This window comes from Ambystoma mexicanum, chromosome 11, assembly GCF_040938575.1.
Source record: "Ambystoma mexicanum isolate Mex_15411 chromosome 11, UKY_AmexF1_1, whole genome shotgun sequence".
In the NCBI taxonomy this organism is placed as follows: domain Eukaryota; kingdom Metazoa; phylum Chordata; class Amphibia; order Caudata; family Ambystomatidae; genus Ambystoma; species Ambystoma mexicanum.
In genome coordinates, this window is record NC_090934.1 from 992,374,569 (window position 1) to 992,394,851 (window position 20,283).

The 20,283-nt window shown below is 46.4% G+C and overlaps 1 protein-coding gene across 5 annotated transcripts in view; it reads right to left on the reverse strand.

Annotated features, from left to right (window-relative positions):
- Positions 1 to 20,283, reverse strand: part of ARNT2 (aryl hydrocarbon receptor nuclear translocator 2) — an 861,066-nt gene that overhangs the window by 337,709 nt on the left and 503,074 nt on the right. For all 5 annotated transcript variants that reach the window (XM_069624174.1, XM_069624173.1, XM_069624172.1 and 2 more), the window contains 2 exons: positions 7,889 to 7,965; positions 6,009 to 6,143 (listed from right to left, as the gene is read on the reverse strand). In XM_069624174.1, coding sequence (XP_069480275.1) covers positions 6,009 to 6,143; positions 7,889 to 7,965 — 212 coding nt within the window. The remainder of the gene's footprint in view (positions 1 to 6,008; positions 6,144 to 7,888; positions 7,966 to 20,283) is intronic.

Below are 20,283 nucleotides of genomic sequence, written 5' to 3' on the forward strand. Positions count from 1 at the left end.
CTGCAATCATCATCTCCAATGGCGGGTTGTATTCCCCAAGAGGGGTTCCCCTAATTTCTGGCTATCACCTGGGGAGGGTCCGACGGGAAATCAGTACTAATACGTTCTCCAGGCTGGCCTCCCAGAGGGATAGGCCTTACCTCTTCACTTATAGGAAAAACCACCAGACATGTAATCTGAGGAATCCTGAATGAAGCAGGGTACAAGGTGAGCCACGTATGGATTAAAGCCCCCAGAGTCCTGATAACAGTCTTGAAACTCATTGTGGCAGTCACTAGTAGGGTTGGTGGGTTGAGAGTACCACTAGACTACCTACTTGGGAGTTATGAATATCTTTAGGGGAGATGAGATTGTGACTGTTCTTTGGGCTGCCCTCCCCAAACCTATGTGGTTATGGGTGTCTGCTTGGGGGGTAAGGGTGTGAGTGCTCCTGTTAGTACCCCTCTTGCGATTGGAACCCCCTGCGGTAGACAACGGAAAAATATGGAAAATAAATAAGAGCAAAGGACGCTCATGAGTCATGCCCACGGGGGATCCTTTACTCAAAAAGAAAAAAAAACAGTTTAGAACAGCACAAGTGAAGTACTGGTATGTAGTTATTTTCAACCCTCACTGAGGGGGGCTGAATGGTGCTCGACTCTGCGGCATTGTAGCCTTCAGTCACCCGGGCTGCCCAGAACCATAAGGTGGTACTCACCTGACGGGCAGGGGAGCGTCAAATCAGTTCTGCCTCCCCAGCACTCACCACCATGGCTCGGCTCACATGTGCTCCCCAAGCGGGCAGCGCCTTTCCTCAAGGACACCTCCCAGGGCTGCTTGCTGGCAGAGGGAGGGGAGAGGGGAGAGCTGCGTAAGTAAAGGGTCCACCCCCTGCCATGCGACCCACAAGTGCTCGCTGGGATGCTGCTAGCAGACGCATGCCCGGGAGAAAAGAGTTTGGGGCCCCCACACTGCAAACAATGCCGGGCTACTTCTGACATATGCAGCCATACAAAGTAAAACAGACTCCCCATACATTGTTGCTGCCGATTGCTGGGCTGCTCTTGACGGACACAGCCCAGTCAAAAAAAAGGACTTTGGGACTCCCACACAACCTGCAGCTGCCTTAATGCCAGCAGAACACCATGCCTGCTGAAGACTTCATGAAGCAGAGGCAAGAGAAAACTACAAAAGCAAGGACCTTAAGACAGCCCTGGCCAGGCTGTCTCCCAAGTAAGCTTTTTATAAATAGTTTTAAAGTACTCTGTATAGACACTCTTTTGTATACATTTTTAAGGACTTCATTTAATTTTTAAAGACATTGTTATATTTTTAAAGGTACTCTCAATATTTTCAGCTGCTTAGGTATGGTAAAATTGTAAACAGTTTTATGGGATTACCCCTTTTGCTAGTAAACTTTAAAAACCCTGCTGCTGTACTGGAAAAAGGTAGAACTAATCTAAAGAATAACTAAAAGAGACGGTACATCAGCATTTCGTTGCCGGCCTTTCCTTTCATGTGACAAGTTATTCTATAATCCAGTGTTTTTTCCCTAGGGGTATTTGGGAATCCCATACTAACCGTTTCCTTTCAATGCCAGCGCCGTAGAGAGGTGTACCACAGTGATCTTGAGCTCAGGTAAGCAAGGTTGGAGACAGCTAGAGGTTATTAAAGTGTTAAAGAAAGTGTATTGCTGCGCCTGCCTACACGATTCTCCCAGTAAGTGCGGTAAAACAATCCCCCTGTTACACTTCGTATGAGGACTCAGTTGAGGTGCTCTGCGGTCTGTTCCATATACCTCCTCAGGTTCCTGCATCAATTAGCTTGGGTTGGGTGCCTGCCACCTTTGACCACTCCGAGTTGGCAGTCCCCAAGCTCAGGCTGTGGCTTCTGCACAATCCTAAATCAGGAGACCGGAAGAATTTGGACTGCACAGAACAACACTATTATGGATGAAGCCTTTTCTCACTGAATCAAAATCACTTGGCTTCCCTCTTTCAGCTCGAACTCTCAGAAAACCTGTGGAGTGCAGCCCTCCTATTCAACATCTGCATGGCCCCATTCATGAGGCTCATGAAAAAAAACTGGATTAACTTGCTACAAATATGTGAACGACACACAAATCATCCTCAAAATTACCATCAACCCACCAACTGCCTTGCACTGGAAAGCAAAAGAGAAAACATGTTTGTCTCAACCAACGCAGCACCAGAAGAAGCATTAGCATGGCCTGAGTAATCAAGAACCTCCGGAGCTTTAGGGACAACGGACTCAACCTTGTAACCACAATTCAGCAATGTTTCCACGATCTTCGCTCAGTCAAACCCATCATGCCAAGCCATTCCGCACTACCCAACAGAGGACTCTTGCAGCCATAGTACTTTTTAAAATCAAGAATGGACTACAACAAGAGCATATACCTCACATCCCGGTTTACCATGCAAAGAAACTCCAATCCATACAGAATACAGTGGCAGCACTATTGCTCAGTCTTGACAGGAGGGAGCTCACATCTCCAGCACTTGCACATCTCCACTGGCTCCCAGTTAAACACAGAATCCAATTACGAGTACTCCATATCGCCCTCAGAGATCTTCAGGGCTGTGTAGGTGTGTCCATCGGAGCAAAGATTGTCCAAAATCACCAAGTGCTATACCAGAAAGAGAAACAGAGGATCGGCTTACTCCAACCTGGTGGCCAAACTCACTCCACTGAAGCAAGTTTGAACAACCATGGAGCATCTTAAATTCAGGAAAATGCCAAAGTCCTAGCTTTTCAATGCCCATTCAACTAAGACTACACCACATTACAGGAAGCCCACAGGCATTTTACAGCTGCCAACAACCTGCACAGAATACAAAGCAGCTACCCACCATTTTACCCTACACTAATCTTCAAGGGAAAGTCATAGCAGTGCCCCCTACCCCAAACCCACCACTTCTAGGGAACACCATAATGGCTCCCCCACCACCACTAAACAACTTGCATTACAGTGGAACTGTAACTCTTGGCTGCCCACTTTATACCAGACAATAGCCACAATATAACAGGTGCCAACCTATTTATGCCCTACCTCACATGGGAGACCCACCCAAGTACCACACTATTCAATACACTAAGTTCTAACTAGTGCCTAGTGTGCCACAAAATACTAGTCAAGAAACGTGCCCTCATGTCTCACATCAGCCTTGCCAATCCTACCCATTAACCACCAAAACTCGTCAACTCAAACTGGGAATATGCAAACCAACCAAACCACTCACACGCAGCTTCTTAATACCACGCTCACCACATGGCAAGAAACCGAATTCTACATCCCTACAACCAACCTACATAACCTGGGCTCCTGGCCAAGGCATCATAGCACTATGGGCACATGAGTTCCCCTTTCTGGACACAATTTCTTCAACGCTCTAAACACAAAACCAACTACAAACTCAAAGACACAGAGCTCAGGGTACTTTGCCTGCATGCATCTACAAAATCTTGCATTTTCCCCCTCAACCCAACTAACCAAACCCCAACCTGCTATCATTCAGAACCATCAGAGCAGCTGGAGACTGTGCAAATGTCAGCAGTGCACAGTATAAATCCTAATAACATAACTGTGTGCTTTTTCCTGCGTAATTAAAAAAACAATGGACTGGATATAGTCCATATTGGTGTCACTCTCGATAAACCATAAGCAAGACAAACATGGACACATTTGGTGGCATATTTTGTGCAGAACATATAACTTTACCTGTTCCAAACTGCCATTGTAAGACTAACACTGTACCTGGTAAGGTTACTAAAAAACAAATGATCAGTAATGCAGATACTGAAGTTTGTATCCCAGACAAAAGATATTAAAAAGTGCTGCAATTATTTGTGTGGTGTTTATCTCCAACTGTAAGGAACTCATGGTGGCAACAGTAAAGACAGACACAAGTGATCACAGTTGAAGGGTGTTCATTAAACTGCAAAGGTAGGTTGGGAAAAACGCCTAATCCAAACCTAAATCTAAGATGGAAGCAAGCTTCGACCATCAAACAAAAATAAGTCAGTCCTTGTGGCGTCTTGTCAAAATAAAAAGGGCCTATACAAATAAAAAATAAAAAACCTATTGCCAAATCCTTATTCTAAATACAAAAGAAGTGTGGGACAATGTTCTGAAGAAAGAAGGAAGTGTTCACAAATAATACTTCAGGATGCGGTTCTTGAGGTCGCCCTTCCCCATATTTTCAGCACAGGACAAGGTAGGACTTTGGAGCACATTACATGTTCAAGCTTTCCCAACATGAGCCAACAGTTCTGCTTTCATCAATCAGGGCTTTTGGTGGTTAAGTCGCTTTTCTACTAAAAAAAGTCTCTTGCTGCCGTTATTCAAATAACAAAACAAAGAGTTCCTTTTCACATATACACAACTCTTTTGGGCTCGGACCCTTCTCAATTGTTAGCCTCCCTTAGCCGGGTTCACTATGGCTTTCAAGTGTTGCTGGGTGTCAAGTTAACACCTCTGGCTCGGTCCCTTTTGGCATTCACAAAGCTTAATGTCTTTTTACACAGTTCATTGTGGACACTCTTGTCAACACACTGTATTTCGGGTCTTTAGACTTCACCCCCTTTTCTCTGCATCACTCTTTCGGGTCCACTCCTGCCAACTTTGTCAATTGTACATTCCACTTTTACAATGCAGGATTCACTTCCCTTGGCGTCACAATCATCTGTTGCTCAACGACTTTACAGAGGATTTTACAAGACCCCATTTGACCCCTTTGACCCTCTTCTTGCCTTTCCCAAAGCCTTCTCGTTCTGGTAGTTTCAACAATCTGGTAATCGCGCAGCTTTTCTTGAGTGAGCACCCACACAGTGCTGGACTCCTCTGCTGCTGGCTTTCCCCTTCTCAGCATCAATAGTTCTTTGTTATTTCATAGTTCAATTAGCCGTTTGCTACTTTCGTTCAACACAGTTCGGTTTCTTATCGGTGCTCCCCCCGACTCACGGATGTGATGAACCGCGGTGCCTTTCTTCTCCCTGGAGTCAAGTTGGTTTCCCGGAGACCAGCGTCTCTCCCCGGCTTGCTTATCTGCGGAGGAGGGCCTTCTGTACCGTTGACATCTGCTGCAACACACGCTGCCTATTGTTTGCGGTCTTACGATTCCCTCTGCAGAGTTTTCACGGGCCTTGGTTGGAAAGGGCAAGGTCGCTTCTCTCCTGGTCACCCTCTCGGTTTGTGCACTCTTTCTCCTCTTCTTGAATTGCCGTGCTGAGTAAGCCCTCTCGTCGTTCGGTCTGCCTTGCTCATATTGCACTCCTGTGCTCCACTTTTATCCCTGTGGGGAAGGGAAAGGGGCTTCAGGTGTGTGAGGTTTTGCTCAATTGCCTAACCCTGGTGTTGGGACATGTCAGGTAAATGGCTCGAGTGTTAGTCTGTCATCATTTGTAACATGCCAAAGAGTTTGCCTTCGGAAAAGTGGGTGGGGGTAAAGTGTTTGTGTATCCTATGTGGTAGGTTGGGGAAAAGGTGTCCTAGGAAGGGGGATACCGCGTCTCAGCTGTCGGTGTCCCACTACCACTCTCCAAGGACTCCCCCCATCCAGGTGATCCTACCTCACTAGTCCACCCCCAGGACCTGGATCCAATAGCGATGGCCGTGTCCTGGCCACCTGGATGACAGATCCCCGGGGACTAGTCAGGGAGACACCTTCAGGTTTCTCACACAACTCAAACCTCTGTGGAGCTTTTACCTCAGGCATGGAATCCATAGTAGGTATTTCAGGTGCAAAATATAATGCAGTGCATACCTCAGGAACAGAATGCTCTGCATTGTGCAACTTTAGATAAGAATACTATGCATTGTGTACCTCTGGCTCGAAATACCTTGCAATGTCCTGCCATGAGTACATCATAATATTACATTTCTTCCATCTGCTGACAGGCTTGTTAACATGTATACTTTTCAAACCCCAATTATGTATATTAAGTTGCAATCCTGAGCCTATCCACTTGACATGACCTATCCAAGCTCCTACAATGAGTTCACCCACCTGGGGCTGGTAGCCAATCACAGTGATGCATCGAGGATCCACAAATGTAATGATCCCATCCGAGTTATGTCGGGAGAGGAATTCCGTTGGGACAGAAACTGTGTTCATATCCATAGAGCCTGGTGAACTGGTGACCTAAGGAGAAATAGGCGGCAATAGGGAGGCACAAGAAAATAGTGCATTATAAAAAAAGGCTTACCACAAGTGCAACCTATGTTAGAGGTGTGGAACAAGAAAACTTGCATAACACAAAAAGGTATGACAAAACAGAACCTGCATTATGGAGCAGTATGACATGAAAAGAACCCTAGTTTTAGAGTGGTACGACAAAGTAGTAAGCACAAGTTGTCCACCATAGTGACTCTTGGACCTTAGTTTTTCTTAGAAATGTATGGGACTTAAGTCCATAGGAAAGGCGACCAAACTAATCTTTTAACAATAAGAATCTTTTAAAAGTGGAAGCCCAATTGCAAGAATGGCCGAAACCAGGCTATTCCCCAATGTGCCTTTGAGTTTCCCATCCATTATTTGTTTCTCTTTCAATCCTATCCAAGGATGACACAGAGTGAGGGTAATCTGAGGGCTGTCTGGAGGAAGAGGAACAAAGGAACCCTCTAGCGGACTATAAATCCCATCTGTACCTAAGCAGTCACCAATAAAAAAAGAAAGTAAAAACAACTAGGAATACAAAAGTCAATTGAGTGGGGAACTAGCACTTGCTTATACATCAATTACCCATGAAACTCTGAATAGAGAAAAATCACTGACAGACAGGGGTTCCCGAAAAGGGAGCGGGCACATTTAATAATGAGCCTACAATCGACGTGTAAGGTTTAAAGGGATCACTGAAAGTAGCCCAAGTGGCTGCTTCACATATTACACCCAACAGAATATATGTTGGAAGACCGTAATTGCTGTCTCAGCCATGAGTGAAAGAGAATGGATCCACTGTGGAGGAGGGATCTCACCAATTGTATAACACACCATGACACAAGGGATTATTTTCCTACAGTATAGGTGATGGAGTGATTGGTGTCAATGGAGAACACCCTACCCCACTTTTCCTTTGGCCTGAGGACACTGCTGTAACAGAACAATAGTTAAAGCAGTTTGTGTATGTTGACATGCACTTCACTACTATACCTGTCATTCACTTACTTTATGGCTCTGCAGGTGACATGTTGGGGGAAACAGCCGGCAGCCGCCCAGGTGTTGGACAGCTCATTAGCTGAGGAGTAGCAGAGGAGAGGTGGTGCACCCCACTCCCATTTCATTACCTGAGGCCCCCGATTGTAAATAGATGAATCATACAACAGGTTCTTGGGTCATGGTCATGGTCATGTTTACAGACCCTACCTCTCACACCTAAATGTCAGACTCTTTACCTCCCGTTTGATAAAGCCGGGGTAAAGGAGCTTAACAGGAGAGCACTAAAGATAGGGGCGGGGTATAAGGCAAGAGTGCAACATTGGACTGGTCATTGTTAGGCAAGGGGCTTACATTGATTATTATGCATGCTGCCTTTCTATTGTTTACAACGAAGATCTGTACACTGAAAGTATAATATATAGATAGTCATTATACAACCAAGACGAGGAACTCTAAGTGTCTAGAAAAATTATTTCACTTCTGAGCAACGTCCCAGCAAAAGGGGTGCTCAATAAATTTAAACCGGCATCAAGGAATGTTTCCCACAATCTGAGTGGGAGATGCTTGTATACGAGTTCAGAAAGAGAAGGAGAGGTAGAAAGGAACGGGAAAGAGGTTTTCAAAGTAAGATCTTGTGTGTGCTGTATGTTTTTTGGGAGCTGCCTGGTCAGTTGGAAAACGTGCGTCCTGCTTCTTTTTTTCCAAATAAATACAGTAAAACAAAATCTCACCTGAAGTCTTCCAATTGCAACCAGGCAATACTTGCTTCCTTGGCCCACTTCACTGTCTTCTTCAGGGATCGTCATTCCTGAAAGGAATATATTATTACTAACGTGTCCTTTGGTCCCTCAATCTCAATATGGCTGTCAAGGTGAAAGATGGACAAGTTGATAAAGGTAATTTAAATGATGTACATAAGAGTCCCTGAAGCTATAAACTCTAAAACAATGTGCACAATCACCCAAAGTAGAAATGCATTTGTCTGCTATTTAGAATGATTCTTAGATTTAAAGTCTTTTGTGTTCAAAGTGGATCTCCTTCCATTTCTTCCCATTGTGGTCTGCTCTGTAATAATGGTTGGCCTTGGCAGGAAGATCCAATTGGGCTCAGATGGAGCATTATACAAACATTTGCAATTTCATTCAGAAAAAAATGGCATACTTACCTGTAATGTATATGCGCTTGTTCTACATGTCATTATTACCTTGAATGCTTTCCTAACATAAGACAGAGGCCCTCATTACGACCCAGGCGGTAAGTAATGGACATTACCGGCATGGCGCAACTAACGTGTCCGTGCTGGTCTGGAACCGTTAAAAGCAGTAAATTATGACCTCTCGGGCACGAGCATTGCGCCATGCCGGTAATGTAATCTGCGCCATGCCGGTAACGTCCCAAAAACGTCAGCTACCGGCATCGTATGCCGTGCATGCTGCACCACCGCCACCCTATCCACCGATATTAGCGAGCACCGCAAATAGAGGTGACCGCTATTAGCGGTGATCGCTATTAGCGGTGACTGTAAAGAAGCGGATCCGGAACCTACGCCATCGCACCGGAACGGCAAAGAGCACGGCGGCCATCTTTAAAAACACAATCCATTGCAATCCTCCACAACCAGTGCACATCTGACCCCGAGACCTGGCACAAAACTTCACCCACATCCACGCATCCCCACAATGCCGAAAGTTGTAAAATAATCGTGCGATCGGCAGCGGCAGGAGCGCTTCAGTCGGGAAGAGCTTACAATGTTGGCGGAAACTCTCCAGGAAAACGCGGACATTGTATTCTCCAATGAAATGACCAGACCCGCAATAGGACGGAAAAAGGCCATATGGGAACTAGTTGCACAACGGGTCAGTGCAGTAGGAACAACACCCCGCACCACCAAACAGTGGCGGAAAAGGTGGGACGACCTCCGGCTCCGTGTAAGGAGCATACTGTCGGCCAACCGAAACATGGGCATGGCAACTGGCGGAGGAGCAGACTCACCCATTAAAATGGAGCAATGGGAGGAGATATGTGTCAGGATTCCATGGGTTCCCAGATTTCCAATGAGACATTACAGTAGAAAAACTGCATTAAGAAGATTTAAGTAAACATTTGTTTTTAGTCTTTCTCATCTTACCTTTAAGTAGGAGAATTGTTGGAGTGATGTTTGGGTTTAAATGTAGGATTTTAATATGCCAATTTCTAAATAAGTTTCCTTTATAATCTTATATACAGGAAGTGCCAATTTCCCCAAACCAAGAAGGAGGTTCTGTTCAACACTAATGATTGGAGGAGAAGTATTGTGAGGTAGTTTGGAACATTCTTCAACATTCTAAACCGCCTTTCATTCCAGTTTCCTTAGAGGAAGGTTGCAGTTTTAGTAGCTCAGATAATATTCAGTATTTATATAGTTTAGTATTCTTTTAAAAGAAAATCTAGAGTGAAGAGATAACAGAAAAGTCTTCAAGAAGAAGTCATCTTTTCAACAAGGACTCTTACATTTTTAAAGATGAAGCAAGCTAAGTGTTGGGAGTGAAATGTTCATAATTTTAAATTAATTCAAGAAGAAGTATTTTTTTTTTCCTAAGAACTAATTACAAAAAAGAAAAATGTTTATCCGCATTGATAAGGAACTTTAATCTGTGCTCTACTGTCCACGTAATTAGAATCTATACAAGCGTTAGGTTTCATTTTCTTTTTATTTTTGTCGTGACTCATGTTCAATTCACTATTGAAATAGAGTTAGGTTAGTTTCTGTTGGAAGTTCTAGTTAATTGTGAGTGCGGCATTAGCATTTATTTAGTTTTATTATATTTGAAAGATTTACTCATTAAGTGCTTCTTAGTGAAGTTATTGTTTACTTGCTCATGCTTTTGCGCAGTTGAATTTGTAGCTAGAGTAAAGGACCCGCAGGCGTGAGTTGCGTGCATTCAGTTTCCTGAATCCTGTATTTCCTGGTTGAGTAGTACGAATTAGTTTTCTTAACGGTTCGGTCATTGGCGAAGTTATTTGATGAGTGTGCAGTCTATGAAGGTTGCGGCTTGTCGAGACTTGCAGTTTGTTTTGTTTTGTATTCGCGGTTCCATTTAATTCCAAAAGGATTCGCGGGCTTCAGTTCTTCTTCGTCCTGCATGCGCGTAGCGTCGCGTGCATCATATCTGCAGCAACTCGTTTTCCAGAGCACAGAGTCAGTTAATTTTCTGCAGAGCATTGAACAGGAAAGTGAAAAGACACTCGAGACTTGAAATTACTTCTTTCTCAGTAAACTTTAGAAACTTTGATCCTCAAGCAATTCAATTCAGTGTTCAGCAAGTATAAGAGTCAAGAGAAAACTCAAGAAATTCTATACAAAGGAAAATAAAGAATACTACATAAAATATATTAAGAAGAACATTTAGAAGAGCATATTTTTCTATATTGATGCTATTAATGCCTATCAGCAATCAAGCATAGGCAGCAGGTATTGTTATCAAGTTAAAATCTAACATTAGTAAGAGAAGACTACACTTTAGAATAGAGTAAGTTTTAACCCGTGTGTTCTTGTGTTTAGATTTTCACAGACACCACATCATACTGATGAATCATCAATCAATCCAGCTCCAGTGAAGTAATCAACTAGCAGAGTCTAACTTCTTGGGAGCCAGTGTCTGAAAGCCAGTGAAGATCTGCAGTTGTTATTTTCTCCTCCATTCCCCTTTCCCCTTGGGTTTGCCAGCTTAGTAGTTTTATCAATTAAGAGATTATTGAGCGGGCATACTTTGGGGGTCTGGTGGGCCAGCATCACTCCGGCAGGAAGAATCAAGACTGGACTTTGACAATATGTGCCACAACGATTGGCATCGAGAGTATCGAGGGGGGTCGGTGGAATGGAGAGAGGAGCCCCGACATCGGGTGACACAGGTAGGTGCCTCAAATTAAGCCATGCTAAACTCCCTGAAGTCCACTTACATGGGAATCACAATGTTGCCCAATAGGGTTAACGCAACACATCAGCAGAAGACTGCCAACAGGCATCATTGACCTACACCCTGTACACATGCAGTATGCACACTCCACTGTAGACACCCACATTCCTGCATGCTTAACCCACCCAAAAGGGAGACAACCTGTATGTCACTGCCTCCAAAGTGCACCATCTATGCATCAAATTCATGGCAGTCATAACAATGCCTGCTCAATGTCTGCAGACCCATCAATAACACTTTCCCTCCTTTGCTCCACTACAGGCTCCCATTCGGACCCCGGCGAGGACGAGCCTGGCACCACACCTGCCAAGAAGGCCAGGCCAGAGGCATCAACACACCAACCCTCCACCTCTGCTGGACCCAAAAAAAAACCACAGCAGCCAAAATTGACTGCCACAACACAGCCCAGGGCAGCGATGATCCCCAAGGCAAGCAGCATGGTACCACCAGCGGCAGACATGCAACAACTGGTGGCCACTGAAGGGGATGTGTCTTCAGGAAGCAGTACAATTGGGGAGACTGCTGCCATTGCAGCTTGCTCGAACAGTGATGTGGGGAATGATGAGTATGACATAGAATGTCCCCCCACTGCCCACCCTCATTCCCCCCACCTGTCCCCATGTAGCCTGCACACTGATAACACACAGGGGCTATCCCCTGATAACTCCTGGCCAGCCACTCCATGCCCAGTGGGAGGTGTGGAGGAGGGGAGTAGCCCAATGACCCCGCCAATTGCATCATTCAATGCCCCACAATACCAACAGTCGCTGGACCAAATATTGACAAGACAACACCAACTGTCCTCACTCCTCACGCAGCATGTGGCCGATTGTGGAGGTGCCAGTGCTGAAATGCAAAGATGTGCCGAGACTGTGAAGGCAGCCATCCAATCCTCCAGCAAGGACATCTGTGCTGAACTTGCTGCGGTGCGGCACGTGCTCTCTGAGCTAGTACAGACAGTGAGGGAAATGCTCCCAGCGAGCAGCCGAGTACCTCCTCCGCTGCCAGTTTTGCCCCAAGCATCCCCGTCCGCAGGTCGGCCAGGAACCTGCGGAGTACAGGAAGGGGTGCCCCGGGGGCCGGCAGAGGGGGCTGCCAGTAGAGGCCACCCAGTGGATCAATTCCACATTAGGCACTGCGACACAGGGATCCACGCACTTTTGCAGGGAGTTGAGGGGGGAGGGGGGAGCGGGTGTGTTGGGGAGTTGAGGGGGAAAGGGGAATGGGTGTGTTGGGGAGTGGATGGGGGAGGCGGGAGTGGGTGTGGTAATTGAATTCACATTTACAATATATTTTTTCTTGATCACAAATCACATGTGTGGACATTGCTCATTGCGTATGTGTGATTTATTGGTGAACAGTCCACAGTGTCCATATCCCAGACACACACAGTGCCCCAATTGCCGTCTCCATGTGACAGCCCCCATCCGTGTGTGCTAGAAACATTGGTTGATCAGAGTCCGACGCATTTCACGCCCCTCCTGTGCATCGCTGCCTCCCTGAGGTGCTGCCCCATCCCCACCCTCCTCATCCTCATCGTCAGGTGGATGCAGTTCTGCGTCAGGGGGCAGGGGCACATTTCGTCTGATGCACATATTGTGTAGCATGACACATGCCATGACGATCTTTGCCACCTTCTCATGGCGGTACAGGAGTGCCCCACCAGACCTGCTGAGGCAGCGAAACCGTGCCTTCAGTAGGCAGAATGCCTGCTCAATCACCACACGGGTACGTGTATGTGCACGGTTGAAGTCCTCCTCGTGCCTGTTCTGTGGGTTCCGGACTGGTGTAAGGAGCCACCTCTTCAGGGGATAGCCTGCATCACCTGTATGTGGGCAACAATGTATGTGTCAGTCATGACATCAAATCTCAAATCATGACGTGCCACCATGGCATGCATTAAACTCTTACTTTGTACCACTTTTACATGCACAAATGGATTTTGTGACCGGTATATGTGTATTCCTCTCATGGACTGTTTTGCATGCCATCCACCAATGTATGCAGGGGGGTCAAGTGCCTTGTGTGTGCCCATCCACTGTGTTCGTTCATGGCGTTTGCTTTGCGGAGCTGGCAGGTGTCCTGTGATATCAACGCTCTCGTCATGGCAACATTGCTGTCAGCCTCATGATGACCCCACTGAGCACTACTAATGTTGATAGGGAATTTTTTGGGACCTCGGTGTCTGTGTAGTGGTGCATTGATGTTTTTGTCCGTCATGTGCCTCCTTTGTGCGCAGTTATGGGGGACTGGCCTTTCAGTTGATGGTGTGTGGTGCCGTGTATTGGCTGAAGTCATTGCATGAAGGTGCATTTCGTTGAAGTCAATGTGGTCCGAATCGGTACAATGCACTTGCAGATGGTTGTGTCATGGTTGGGACACCTTCATTCACATGGTAGGGCTGCTTACATCGGGCATTATGTGTACAGGTGTCAGTTGACGTTTGTGCTGCTTTAGGGTATGAGCTGGCTGCATTGCCTCTGCTACTCGCAGCCAGGTAAAGTATGCATCATTCCCCCCCTTTCAGCCAGGTAAAGTATGCATCATCCCCCCCCCCCCTTCAGCCAGGTAAAGTATGCATCATTCCCCACCCCCCTTTCAGCCAGGTAAAGTATGCATTGGTACGTCAATCACCTACCCACTTCACATTTCCATGGCCATGACATGAGACTCACCGAGTAGCCAGGATCTTGGCCCTGCACGTCGCTCCATGTAGCGTAGTATTGTGGAGTTCCTCAGGACCATTGAATCATGGGTTGATCCGGGGAATCGGGCACAACAATGTGTGATGATCTTGTTGGAGTCACATACCATTTGCACGTTGATTGAGTGGAATAGTTTACGGTTGCGGTACGCTACCTCAATGGCATGTGGGACCACCAATACCACATGGGTGCAGTCGATGGCACCAATGCAACCAGGTATGCCGGCTAGTGCATGGAAACCCACTTTGGTGTTTGCAATCTCCTGGGCAGACCGTGGTAAGGAAATGTGGTCGTCTGTGGGCTTGAGGAGGGCATCGAGCACTTGGATCAGTGTACGTGAGAATAATGGTTGTGAAATGCCATGCAAGTGCCCCACTGTGTGCTGGTAGGTGCCTGTGGCCAGGAAGTGGAGCACGGACACTACCTTCAGTAGGGGGGGGGGTGGCGGTGGGTGTTTCTATCATGCTGACAATGTCGTTGTGTATCATGTCAACTATGGTGGTGATGGTGTCCCGGTCCAAACGATACAAGGTATGGATCTGCTCAGCGGTGAGGATGAATGGACTGGCTCGGATGCGTGGGATTGGGGGCTGCCTGCGTGGTGGCACTGGCTGTGCTGGTGGGGCTTGCTGGCCCTGCCTTGCCCTCCTGCGTCTCCTCTGTGCTGCCTGTTGTTGTTGTTGTTGTTGTTGTAGTTGTAGCATCTGCATTGCAATCAGGTCCTCCAGCCCCAACATTGCTAGTCGTATTGGAATCATTGTGTAGTGTGACTGGGTGTGGGAAGGGGTGGGGTGTGCTCTTTTTGTACTTGGTGAGTCTGTATTGCCTCCACCTGTGCTGATTCTGTGCACATGTGGCAGCTGGGAACACAGCACATGGCCATTTACGGTTGGTTCGCGATGGCAGAATTAGCACCATGGCGGTAAGGTACTTAACGGCCTTTGCGATGGTGTTAAGAGCATGTCCGCTTGGTTCGTGATTTGCCTACCTTTGCGCGATGCCGGTATTTACGGCGTGGAGGGTCAGGTGCGCGCGAACTTGGTGCTGTTAGCGGCACCGTTAACTACGATGCCGCTAATAGTACTTTCACGGGTCATGATCGGACCTAGCGGAAAACGATGCCGGTATTCATTTACCGGCATCGTTTTTCGCTTACCGCCTGGGTTGTAATGAGGGCCAAAGACTTTGGACACAAAGTATTACCATTTTAAAATGGAATTCTAAAAATGCTCTCTTCCATTCCTTTCTGCACCATCCAATAACATGGCCGAACATTTTAAAGTCTGCAAGGAACTAGCCAATCCTACCGCAGCCTCCTCCACCATTGCACCCACCCAGGCACTTTTCTCGGCCCTGGCTGCACACTTCATCCCAAAAACTCAGGATATGCTATCCTCTCTCTCTTCCTCATCACCTCATGCACCAACATCTCTTGTACCGCCTTTGGGGACCCCACCCCTCCCCATCTCTCTATCTCTCTGTCAAACTTGAGGAGATCACTAGACAAGTCCCAACTATGAAAGCCTCCTCCAAACAGCTGAACCCCTGTCCCTCCAAAACCATCAAGTACAACATTGACTTTCGCCCCAGCCTTGGCTGACCACTGCAACCTCTCCTTCGCCACTGGAGTTTTCCACACTGTTCTTAAACACTCCCTTGTGCACCCGCTCCTCAAAAAACCTTCTGCTGACCCTTCCATTCTGGCAAACTATTGCCCGATCTCCATCACTCCTTTCCTGAGCAAAATCCTGGACAAGTTGGCTATTTCTCAGTTTACCCGCCACACTGAATCTGTTGGTTACTTCCATTACCACCAGTCTGGCTTTAGAGCATCCAGAGGCACGGAAACTGCTCTTCTGAACACCTGTGAAGATCTGCTCTCAAATCTTGATTCTAACTCTCCCTCTGTCCTCATTCTACTCGACTTTTCCTCTGCCTTTGATACAGTGAACCACAACAACCGGATTGCACGTCTCCATGATACCCTGGGCATCAGTGATCAGGCCTTGGTGTGGCCAACCTCCTTTCTCTCCGACCACCCATCTCAGGTGGAATTCGGGTCCTTCCTCTCCCCTATCAATCTCTCTACGTGCAGTGTCCCCCAGGGATCTAACCTATCACACTGGTTTTTCAGTGGATACATGCTTACCCTGTCCCGTATGATAGCCACCTTCACCTCCAACTTTCAGTGTTACGCGGATGACACAGAGCTCTCCTTCAGGCTACCATCGGCCCCTTCCTCTTCCTCACTCGTTCCTGACTGTCTGTCGGCAATTCAATTGTGTGCTGCAAACGACCTCTGCCTCAAGGCCAGTAAGACAGATTATCGTCATCGGGACCCCCGCTCTCTCTGGCTGGCCTCCCTTGGCCCTGCGACTTCACCTACCAATGAGGCAAAAGAATCTGAGGGTCATCTTCGACTCCTCTCTCGCCTTCTAGTCTCACATCGCAGACATCTCTAAAAAGTCCCACTACCAACTGCACCTTCTCAGAGGTATTCTACTTTTTCTCACCTTCCCCCAGAGGCTCACCGTCTCCAGAGCCCTGGTCCTCTCCAGGCTAGACTACCGCAACAGCCTCTTTCTCAACCTGCCCTCTTCTACCCTCCGTCCTCTTCAACTCATCCAGAAAAGAACTGCAAGACTCATCCTTGGTCTCAAGCCCAGGGACCACATCTCTCTGGTGCTGAAATCCCTTCACTGGCTCCCTGTGGCAGCAAGGGTTAAGTTCAAGACCCTTTGCCTTGTCCACAATGCTTTCTGGGGATTGGGCCCACTCTATCTGTAACACTCTCTCTTCCTAAATACTCTCCTTCCCGAGCCCTCCACTCATTTTCCTCCAACTCTCTGCGGGTGAGCCTCTTCTTCAAGCACAGATTTGGGGGGAGATCTTTATCGACTGCAGGTTCCTCCATCTGGAAGAGCCTCCCTGCCTTTCTCCGTCATGAGCCGGATCTCCTTAAGCTCGGGAAACTGCTCAAGACTTTCCTCTTTGCCTCCTCCTTCGCACTCCCTGTCCCCTGCTAACCACCTCTTTCTGCGCCCTCACCCTCTCTCCTCTACTTCTGCTCAGTTTCGCTGACTGGCTGCCTGGTGTACCTTCAGAGCCTCAGAGATCCCAAGCTTTCCTCGCCAGTCTCCTGCACTTTCCCTCGGGCCTTGCACTTGCCCCAGCATTACTGCACTTCAGTTACAACCCATGAGAGTGGTATCTCTCTGCCCTTAATCCATGTTCTGAGGGGACTGGGCGCACTTGGTCCCTACTGCCTGTACCCCCCAAGCACTTCCTGTTCTGTTCATCTGCATTATCTGAATGTACCATGCCTAGTAAGATGGTTTGTCTGGTCTTCCCTATAATAATAATAATAATAATAATAATAATTTTGCATTTATATAGCGCTACAAACCTTCAGGTATCTGAGCGCTGCTTATTATTACCTATGGTGTGTGGTGCTCATTTATCGACCTCTGAAGGATGAAAGGCTGAGTTTGGCCTTGCCGGGATTCGAACCTGCGTTAGCAAGCTCTGCACGGATGTCAAAGCAAGTGCTCTACACTTGTGTATAAACGCATAATGAATAAACAATCAATCAATCTTCAGTTGATGCTACAAAGGGTTAGGGGTGTGGGAGATTATTGTGAAATATTGGATTTTGTTCATAAATTGATGTAATACTTTCTTTAAACATGTAAATAAGGAGTTTAAAAATTTTTAATAAAAAGGGGCTTATGTCACAGTGATTAACTGTTTTATCTTCTATTTTGTATTGCTTTTAAAGTGAGGATAACCAAGCATTTGTATAAGTTATTGTGTATGCAATTTATTACATGTGTATCAGCTATGCGTTATATACAATGGTATGGGGTCATTTCAGACTGCTTTTTGCAAGTCTAAAAATTGGCTGACTCAATTTGGTCGAGTCGACCAAATATACACACATATGTATAGGGGAGTGGAGAGTAGTAGAGGGAAGGGGGCATTAGAGAGGGGATGGGACAGTAGTAGAGGCAAGATGGAGAGTAGAAGAACACCGGGAGGATATAGATAGGAGGGAGAGAAAGAGGCGACTGGGAAGCAGAGAAAGGAGGAGAGTACGAGCAAGGAAAAGAAAGGAAAGAACATCAGAGCAAGGAGAACAAAAGCATGAGAGGTAAAGACCAGTTGAGACCTGGGTAACTGGAAGGTACCACTTCTTGAGATTAGTTTTCTTCTGGGAACCCAGATTAAGGATCCACCTATAAGATCCCTGAGAGAATACCCGTGATAAGGTGGTTGCTAGCCAGATCTTGCACAGTGGGGATTATCGATCTCTAGTGACCACCTTGAAATTTAGGGATGTCTCTGCTAGGATGGAGGGAGTCCAGGGGACGAGAGAGAGGGACAGCATTTAGTGAGACCCACCTGAGACATTTTATAAAAACCCTTGAACTGTCTTCCAGAGTTGGTGTGTTCAAGAGGCCACCTTTGATCAGATATCATTTGAAATTTCACTAATGAAATTACATTTATTATTACTTACAAAAACTGTTGTGGCTTTGTTTTTGATTTCTATTGAGGGCTGCAGAGACAGTGCAGGAAAGACACAGCGATAACAGTCAAATATTCAATGGAAGGAATTCAGCAACCTTCTGCCAGTGGTGGATGAGCTAGGCCACCTGCAGTACTAGGAAAGAAGCAACAGTGTACCCTTAGTGTATGAGAAATAACTTCCTTAAGGAGACTTTGAAAGAGTCCAAGGAGAAAGCTGTTTACAACTGATGTGCCGGATCGTCCATCCATACAAGAGTTTGGCACATGGGCTCCTGCAAAGGAGACCTTTCTACCACCTGTGGAAAAGGTCCTCGCTCCCGCCGAGTCCAATGAAAGAGACACCAACCTGCCTAGAGTGTCGAGATTATCACTCCAAACACCTGTGAAGGGAAAAGGCTATGACAGAGGAAGCTGGTGGGAGAGACAGTTACTCTAGTTACGTGAAACAAAACACCATTCTACTAATGATGGATAAGAGCACTCATAGTTCCCTTAAAGGGAAGTCCATTTCTGCTAATGATGGACAATGCCCTCATCCAGAGAGTTCCTCTACCAGTGAACGGGTTATTTGGAGCCCTGCGAAAGCGACAACCATCTGCCACTGCTGGCAGTGATGAAAGAGACAGGTCTAGACTGGTGGTAGCGATTGCCCTTAAAGAATCCTATGATGGCCATAAAAGTGACAGTGCGTCTGCAAGGTGTTGAAGGGATCGTCTTTAGAGGCTTGTGAAGGAAAGACTATATAGCATTGATCACCCCCATGAAGTCTTAAGAAGCATGTCTGCCAGTTGTTGTGGAATGGCTCTGCAAAGGCCTGTGAAAGAGAACGGCGGTCTGCCACTTGGGAAAGAGACAATGCCCTGGTGTCCTAGCATTTGCATCAAGAAGTAAAACTAGCACTTCGTGCATTCCCAGAAACCAACTAAATGTAAGGTTGGCCACACTCGGAGGCCAAGGATTTCCTCCAGGAAACTGCTTGGTGTCTCAAGGATTGGGTCTGCCCACCCTGTAACTGAAAGAGCATGCGTACATTCATATAACCACAGGCTAAGGAGCATAATGTTTGACATGATGTTCTGAGGTGTTAGTCAAATGGAGAATATAGTTAAGGTGCAATTGTCAGATGACCTGTAAGTGTGATGAGCTGAAAGATAATGATCCAAGAAGGACTAGCCACAGTACGTGTACGTGTACACGTACACACACACACACACACGTTCAATCAATTTGTATAAAAAGTAAAGCTTTCAGGCCCTTTCAAATACAAACTTCAATAAAGCAGAGAATTTGCTAAATGCATTCTAACATTTAGGGAATGAAATACCTAGTAATCAAAATTGTATCCATTTAGATGAGAAACACAAGTAGCAAAATGTTATGAAAAAAGATGCAAATAATCCTTCAAGACAGGAGTAAACTGGTGTGTGGAGGTTTCTTCTTGGCATTGGATGGCTCATTTTCAGGAAGAGCAAGCCCACGGACTGTGAAGATAGAAAATAGGCATTTTTCTAACTTTGTCCATATTTTAATTGTCACGCCTGACAGAACATGTACAAGGTTAGCAAGCTCTGCAGTTTGACGGATGTTGAAGGGCATAAAAGCCTCAGTAAACAATAGCTGCTGAAAGAGGTTTGCTGGTGAGATCCTGTAGACGGAAGGCCAGAAAGTCTGAATAAGTGGACATATGCATCAGCAAACTGGGCACCAACTAGCAATCCCAGCATTAATGTATTGGAGGTGTGCCAGTTTAAAAAGTGTACATGGAGAACGGTAGTGTGTCGGAGTGACAGCTGACAGGGGAACAGTAAGCAGGAAGGCAAACAGATTTGAGCCTATTTAGCATAGTTAAAAAAGAAGCAAGTAATATTTTTCTTGACCTACTACGTTATCATGAAAAGTGTCTGGGTTGGAATAAAGAGAGAAAGAGTAAGGCAC